General features: G+C 37.5%; 1 protein-coding gene and 1 long non-coding RNA gene across 6 annotated transcripts in view; one reads left to right on the forward strand and one right to left on the reverse strand.

Moving 5' to 3' along the window:
* Nucleotides 1-3,199, forward strand: part of stat6 (signal transducer and activator of transcription 6, interleukin-4 induced) — a 47,921-nt gene extending 44,722 nt beyond the window's left edge. For 2 of the 4 annotated variants that reach the window (XM_066671153.1, XM_066671154.1), the window contains exon 21: nt 956-3,199. In XM_066671153.1, coding sequence (XP_066527250.1) covers nt 956-1,016 — 61 coding nt within the window. In that variant the 3' untranslated portion in view covers nt 1,017-3,199. Of the gene's footprint in view, nt 1-872 lie in introns of all 4 variants that reach the window. The other 2 variants (XM_066671157.1, XM_066671156.1) reach the window with 2 other exon arrangements.
* Nucleotides 3,200-5,270: 2,071 nt separating this feature from the next.
* Nucleotides 5,271-7,645, reverse strand: LOC136696005 (uncharacterized). Of its 2 annotated transcripts, XR_010802552.1 has the most exons (4): nt 7,508-7,645; nt 7,052-7,164; nt 5,997-6,947; nt 5,271-5,470 (listed from the first exon to the last, which is right to left on the reverse strand). It is a non-coding gene; the product is annotated as an uncharacterized lncRNA (long non-coding RNA). The 2 variants fall into 2 exon arrangements; XR_010802551.1 differs by having other exon boundaries at nt 5,997-7,164.
* Nucleotides 7,646-8,534: the final 889 nt, after the last annotated feature.

Here is an 8,534-nt window from a genome sequence, read left to right on the forward strand (position 1 = left end):
TTGGGCAGAGGACCAAGTCTGAAGTGTCTCTTCCTTTGAAACACAGTCCACAGCCTTGTACATCCTCCTCTCTACTTTCAGTTTCCTGTGATGAAAAACCTAATATCCCACTGCCACTCCGCCCCCTCACACTCTTCCATGACTGCTTTCTCCTGAGGTCTGGGTTCTGTACCTACTGCAAAGTCAAGCCAGAACTCCTGCCCAGCCTTGTCACAATTCACTTCCCCTGTCTTGGGCTCAGTTTTGGGTGTGTTCCATAAGCACAAAAGGAGAAAAAAAAAGGAAGCACATTTTAAAGACACGTTAGTGCTTGTAATTTTGCTGTAAAGTTGTCCTCTTGCCTTTTAAAAGCTTAATGTAATTAGTGTGCAATTTAAAACCACAAACACACATTGAAAGAGCTCTTAGGAGGATAGTGGTCACACCAAGGCCCACGTTTAGATTCACTGCAGATTAGTGCCTTGGTGTAGGAATTGTGGGCAGGTGTATGTATCTGCCTAATGAAAAAATGCCTAGGTTTACTCTGAAAGGCAGTACAGAGAATTATAACATTTGATACTGTTGTAAGTGCTGTAAAGTGAATACAGTGCTAATATATTAGCGCAATAATCCAGTGTAGCATAAATGTGTGGCTCTGCAAAGGCCCAATCAAATCTAAACATCTGTCTGACCCTGAGTTTTCAAGCAAATCACTAGAGCTATGGAAATAACTCTGGAAAACAGGCCAGGGTTAGGGTCAGACACGATTGTAATTTGGATCCCAGTTGTTAAGAAACGGCTCTGACCCACATGCTCAATCACAACCTAAACTTGATTTGTTTTTACTGGAACACCGTGCATGCTCTTATCCCATTCTGTCTCATCTCATTCAGGGATTTTATTTACCATCAATAAATAACAGCTGCAAATATCAGATTTGGTAAGTTAGCCCCCCCCCCCTCCTTTGTGTTATCAGCAGAGCCGAGCCACCAGACAACATGGAGCTGGAGGAATTTCTCTCAACACTCAACACTTAATTATAATACTATCAAAGACTTCAGCCGCCTTCCGCTACAGGAGCCCCACGCTGAAACACATGTACTTTGTGGAACATACAGAAGCAAAGCATTACGCTCAGACACAGATGCTAACACTCACCGCTCTTTTCTCAGGTGCATAGAAAGTCATTAAGCTCATTGTGGATGGAACTAGGCTTTTCTTTGTCGTATCAAGGATAACACAAGGCCTGGTACACTAAAGAAACAGTCGTGTTTATTTCTTCTGTCTGTGATGGAATGTTCCAAGGCAATGCAAGCAGAAATTTAAAAGGTACATTAAAGAGATTTGTCTTTTTTAACGAAAGAGGGAGACGTTTTTAAGTAATGCATGCTGGGTATTGTAGTGAGAACACTGATGTATGAGGACACAAAAAATATTGATAAATGCTTATTTTAAGATGGAATGTTCCTTTAACAGTGTAGTAGATGACAAGCCTCGTGTGGCATTTTGTGACGGTGCCAAACTGGTTGTACATCCACTTCCTCTTATGCTACATCATGTGAAATCTCACATGAGCAAGTATTATGCAACTCATATCGGAGAAATCATTGCTTAGTGTAAGTGTAGATCAGAAATTGTCCCGGGGCTTTTTTTTTTAATGCTGTTCTGCGTGTTTTGTTTTCACCTACATTCCTGCACTATGTGGCCAGTGGTTTGCTGACACCTGCTCATCCAGTTTTCCTTCAGATGTCAGAAGCCAAAGCTGTTTTTTTTTTTATTTTCCTTGGTTTCTGTTTATTATTTTATAACTGTTTGCCCGCTTAGCTATTTGAATACTCCTGAATGTGCCTTTAAGCAGGTGTTTGTATTTCTCCTCATCAGTGTGGCCTCATTTATGTACCATATTGTAGAATAAAACAAAGAAAAGATGTGTTTTGAACGCCTGTTGTGTAGCCCCCCCCCCACTTAGATTCACAGAGGGAATGAACACCAGTGCTGTGTGTTTTCAGAGTGGAATATGACAGAGATTCACTCCTGTACCTTTGTATTTTCTACTGCATTCCTTGTTGTTGCTTCTGTACATGCTCCAGGTTCATGATTCATTTTATCACGTGGACTAAAACACCATCAAAGTAGCACAGACCAGTCGACTGCAAAAGTTTGAACACCCCAGGTTAAATCTATGCATACTATGACTTTCTCTGGGAAAATAACACATCCTCTACAGAGAATAAACACAAAGCTGCTGTTTCCTTTTCTTTCTTTTTTTGTAGATTGGAAAAAAAACATAACATAAATAATAATTTACTTTCAGCTTGTTCTGTTCTGCAAATTAACATTAATTATGCTTTAAATGTGCAGAAGTGTGTTCTCTGTAAAGGATATGTTGAGTTTAATCATGTGACCAAGGGTGCCCAAACTTTCGCACGGTGTATGAAATCCGTACTGGGTTGTGAGCCACAGTTTATAGACAGATGTGTAGAGTATGTAGAACTTATAAATGATATTCAGTATTCTACCAAAGCATGCTATTCTGATTAGTCTTAGTAACCAGTAACGGTGTTTTTTGTCCTACAATTACATCCAAATATATATTAAAAAATATATAACAAATCTATAAAATATTGTTGATAAGTTTGGAGTTTATAGGTCAGTTCTTAGGTTTGATTCTTAAGTATCTCTCCAGTTTTTCTCCTTTATATTCACACACATTTGTCTCATTTCAAGGGAAACTAGATTTAGATGCTAACATTGAAACCAGTCTTCAGCTTTTTTTTTTTTTTTTGAGATTCTTAAAAAGTGTAATATAGACTGCATATGTTCTAGCTTTATAATGTGATGTTGCCTTGTAATAATAGTGTTTTTTATCCTGTAAAATAACTTTTTTTTTGTGCTGTGAGAGCTTTGTTGTAGGGAAAATAATGCTGTCAAAATGACATGCAAATAAATAAATAAACAAACAAACAAAAACGTTCAGGAATCATATCCACTCCGGTTGTTTTCATTCAGGAATTCTTTCCACACACTTCTCTAAAGTGGCTAATTTTGGGTTTGTTTGTTTTTTTCCCTTTCATTTTTCTGAAATGTACAATGTTAGCCAATGAGGTTCCCTGTAAATCCACCACACAGCAGAATAAAGTTTCACTTTAGCCTATAAGCTACTGATTGCACTATCATCTTTCTAAAATTAAAGTACATAATATTTTAAGTTATCATTGTGTCAAACAAATAAATACAGTGGAGTTTGAGTTCCTAACTTGTGTTTATTGATAGTCAGAAAACATGTTATTTCTTACTAATTCAAGGAATAAGGTTTAAAAGACCGTTGGTCCCCCCCAACGGTGTTCGGAAACTCTAATAGGCGTCTTGCCTGTGACGTAGATGGTGGACAACAACTCTAGAAGCTGCACTTAATTTAATGCAAAATGACGAAAAGGTGTGTTGTTTTTGGCTGCAATCATTCAATGTACAGTGGGACATCTGTGAACAAATGGCCCAAAGATCCCAAAATATCCAGAAAATGGACTGAATTTGTCAACTTTAAACGGGCACTTTGGAAAGGACCCTCCGCTCACTCCGTTATCTGTAGCTCATTTCACTGGCGCTTTTCCAACAATATGGGCATGTAAGGACACCAACGAAAGGTGTTCAAGAGCCTCTGTAACATGGAGGTAAACAGGGTAAGGACACTCACTTCGCCTGTTTTAGTTGGTGTTAGTTAACGTTAGCTTGACTCGCTAAACTCGGTGTCTCAGATTATACTCGGCTACGTAGCTGCATTACGGAGGTTTATAGTGTCGGAGGAATTCGAGTTCGACTTCGATCACATTTACAAGAATAACGGTACCTCTAAATTTGAGTTTAGCTTATTGCTAGGCTATTGTCATGAATAATGTTGGTTATTTAGCTAGATACTGTCATAACAGTCAGTCATAACGGTGTTTTACCGCGGCGTTGTTCAGCTGTTGTCCACCAGTGACGTCACGGTTGCGTTCAAGAATTTCCGTAGCGAGCTCGGGTTTTTCCGTCAATTTAAAAAAATTGTCAGTTTTAAAGCAAATTAAGCTGCTATTTTCATTTTAATTCATACTTATATCTGTCAGTAACTAAAATAATGTGAAATATTCATGGAGCTCCATTAAATGGTGCTTAGACTTTAGTAGGGAGAACACAGCCAGTCGTTGCTACGCTCAGCGCTGCTAGAACTGCAAGTTTCCAAGTATGTCTCGCTGCAGCCTGTAGGAAGGCGGAGTTGGACATCCAACTCCTCCCACATCCAACTCCGCCCACATCCAACTCCGCCCATATCCAGCCATGCCTTCTAATACTGACGTGTTCAAGAAGCACTGTGTGGCACTTGAACGCAGACATGTTTAGCGACACTGAGAATCACATTAAATACGCATACGGTCTTTTATTCATTATTATACTGTTCAGGTGCTTTTATGTTTTTCCGCTGAGTGTATCTGTTAAAAAGATTACCTGATTTATACCTGATTTGATTTAACTTTTGTCATTGTTGTCAATGTTTGGCAGACTATTATTATGAATGGTAGGGTGAACGGAGGATATCGTTCAGGTTAATTTTATTATTCGTAATGGTTATTCTCAGCCACAACGAGTGGTGATGATATGCCAACTATGACATGATGGATTGTTATGTAGTGTATGTAGTGCCCAGCTGACTGCAAAACAATAATAAAATCCAGTGCTAATAAGTGTACAGTGCCTTGAAAGAATAAGCATCGCTGCCTGGACATGAACATCTTCTCATTTTAAGAACACACAGATTTCCATAGGTGATGCTGTTTGTCTGCATACCATTTATTAGAAGCTTATACAATTTTTATATGTATTTAAACATCTGTGTTTTGAGTTTCAGACAAATAAGTATTCACAAATATTAGAGGTACCACTTATTTCATAATGACTAATAATCACTACCTGTGAGTGGTTAGAGATGTCTAAGGGTAGTTAGCCAGGTTGTGAAATAAAAGTAAAGACTAAAGAGAGAATGATGCTAATGACAATATTCCAAATGTCCAAGTGAAGAAAATGCTGCAATAAAATATATAACACATGTTCAAATGTCCAGTCGTGCAGGATTGGTTTCAATAAGAAGAAAGAGAAACACATTACACAACTTAGCACTCCATTCACAACTCCCTACAGTCGCGGTCGCTTGAAATAGAGTCAAATATAATATCCTTAATGATGTAGAACTCTAAAATGTGGTTAAGTCACGGGTGTGCAGTCTGTATTAAAGACAATGAAAAACTGGCACAGTATTTTTATTTTTTTATTTTCAAGCCTTTACAACATTTTATATCTCTATATATATACACACACACTCACACCCCACACAAACATTGGCTCACTCACACACCCAAATCTTTATAAACTTGTTGGCAGAAAGGGCTGCAGAACCCAGGATGCATGTCCTCGCTGTACTACCCCACAAGTTCCCCACGTCTCCCATTCCCAAAGCAGCCTGTGGACAACAAATAATAAACAGAAGCATACTTTTAATATTCATATATATAATATTCTTTATCTTGTTTGTCTTTTGAAGTTCTTTGCACTCTGTATCATAACGAATGCATATTGCTTTGAGTCCTTGAAAAATGCTGTATAATTAAAATATATTTATTATTATTCTTATTATTATTATTGTCAAAGCCAGCAACACTGCTTTTGACTGCAAAATTCCATCAAAATCTGATCATAAAACATTTATTTGTCAACTTTTTTGCAACCACTGGCAAAAGAAATTATTCTCAAACTTCATACGCAGTTCACAAACCCAGTAAACAGTCTTTATACGTCTCTCTACAGCACAGGCAGCGCTCCAGTCCATACACTGTGTGAAACTGTTGTTTGTATTTAGTAGAGTTTCCAAGTCACAACAGCTGTATGTGTCGAATTTGAGAATTAAGAGATTACCACCTCTTCTTATAAGGAATACAAACATCTTAAAATAAAGTTTACTGAAATACAATAATGCACTTTATACTTACTGTCAAACTACTGAGAATGAGCTTGGGCCCGGAATGACTGTCTTCCAACTGTGTCCCGGAAGAGGCGACACACCAGTGAGAACTTTAAAAAAGCTTGGTCACCCTCTTCCAGGACAACCTCTAATAGAATCTACTCCAGGACCGAGAGGGGCATCTGTTAAAGACGTTATAGAAGAGTGCAGACACTGTTTTACAGTTTATTTAAATTTAGTGAAACAAAAAAGCTAAATATAAATTTACCACAGAACCTACATTCCAATTAATTTCTTTAAAACAAACCACAGTTTTCTAATTTGTGAAGGCTATTGCACATTAAGCAAAATGAAAGTTGAAATGCCCAGTTCAGCTTCAAGAACAGACACAAACACCTGGTCAATGGAGACGGTAAACATTCAGTCGCCTTTACTGTTAACAGAAAAAAACAAGGTGAAATCCAGACTGAAATTAATATAAATACTATTTAACAATGGACCATGTCTAATTTGAGCTCATCAGATGCTATAAATAACTGCTTTAAGTCACACTAGTTACACACTGACATGTGTCCTTATAAATTCAAATAAACCATCAGCCCCTGAAAGCTCCTCAGTCTTTCCCTTCTTCTGTTTACTGGCCTTTCCTTGTACATTAGAGCTCACCGTTCTAAAATACAGCTGGAATATCAATGATGTAAGATAATTGAAAATTAGGTTTATCAGCTACATTTACAAACATTACGTTGTTTGCAATACACCAATCAAACAAAAACAATTTAAATAACCCAATACAACGACTTTAACAACTGGTCTCTCCAAAATGTAAAACATCACAGTACAATGTACAATGTGTCTGAGAGAAAGCTGCATGTGTATGTAAATATTTTTGTTTGAGTAACAGGTGTATATACCTTGCAGGTGACATGCTCCCTAAAATTAACCGGCACTACCACCTACGGAGCTGTGGGGTGTCACTCTAACAGACAAATGACAAAGTTTAGAATGCAGTTTAAAGCCTTACTGGAAATGTATCCTCAAAAAAGTCATAATCAGTAAATAATCATAATCTGAAGTAATCACCTGACTGAAGTCAAAAGGCCAATCAAGGGCCATGTACAGTGCATACTGAAACATCCCATAGATACAGCTGAGAACATTGAACACTGAAGGGTCAAAAGTGGCCTGAACGTGGGCTGGATGAAACAATAAAACATAAAAGGAGATTACAGTTTATCTGTGATATGAATGTTCATTGTAACTACATTTGTGAGCTTTTCTTTAAGTCAAAAGTCTTGTTACTTACACGGAGGCAATATTATAGGCAAGTTTTTTCTGTGTGTCATTAAGTAACTCTGTTACTTATTTGGCAAAATCAACCACATACAACACGCGTGCCGCAGTTGAATATTCGTGTATTTATCTACGACACTACTAGTACATACTGAAATAACGTATTTATAACGTGTTCGTGTATCTAGCAAAAACACTAACAACGAGCTTTGTAATTATTCTTACAAACTAAATGTTTTTACTCACCGACATAACGTGCGCTGTTATTTTCTCCGTTAAAAAATTCTGTTTGAGAGTTTTTTGGGCGCGAGCGTGAACTGTGTTCAAATTCACGAGGTATGTATAATACACTTAAAATAGTGTACTATATAGTGACTAGAGCACTATTTGGGCACATAGAAAAGTCACTGGGCACGGGCGTGGCTTCTGACGTGTGAGAGGGCGGGGTTGGATGTGGGCGGAGTTGGATGTCCAACTCCGCCTTCCTACAGGCTGCAGCGAGAGGCTTCTCCAAGTTTTATTATTATTATTAGTTATTATTATTTAAGTGTGATTATTCTGGATAGTGAATGTAAGTTTGCCTGGAATGTCATGACACACTGAAACTTTCGAAGCACGTCTCCAACACAGTTGAGTTAAAGCTACCTCCATGTTAAAATGCTTGGTTTGAGATTTGATTGGAAGGTAAAAAGTGAGCTTTTCTAAGTAGTAATATACCTTAATGTCATTTTCTAAACAGGTTCTTGTGTATGTAAAGATAAAGAACCGTTTTACAGGACGAAACATTCACTATCAGGGAGTGAAAGCCTGGGAAAGCACAGAAAAGTATGTTCTACCCCCAATTGTTGTAATGGAAAAGTTGAATAAAAGTCAAAATCAGCCTCATGCAAACACTCATTTCAATGAACCTCCACTGAAATATAAAAATTTTAATTTCCTCTTGGCTGTTCTCTCAGTAATCTACAGCACGCAATATATATATATATATATCTGAATGTCTCAGTCTCTACAATAGTGGCACTGAAGTCAAACAGATGCTGAAAATGCTTCGTCTTCCTGTTAATTTGGATAAAGAAGCGACATAAAATATTAAATAGAATTCATTGTGCCAAATTATTTTAAACGTATTATTATTATGACCCAGGACATTAGCCAAACCTTCCCGTTTTATTGAAGTTAGCTAGGTAGACTAACAACTTACGCTAGCTAGGTTAGCTAACAATAACAACTTAGCTAGGTTAGCTACCAATAACAAATTAGCTAGGTACACTAG

The sequence above is a fragment of the Hoplias malabaricus genome, chromosome 5, assembly GCF_029633855.1.
Source record: "Hoplias malabaricus isolate fHopMal1 chromosome 5, fHopMal1.hap1, whole genome shotgun sequence".
NCBI lineage: Eukaryota > Metazoa > Chordata > Actinopteri > Characiformes > Erythrinidae > Hoplias > Hoplias malabaricus.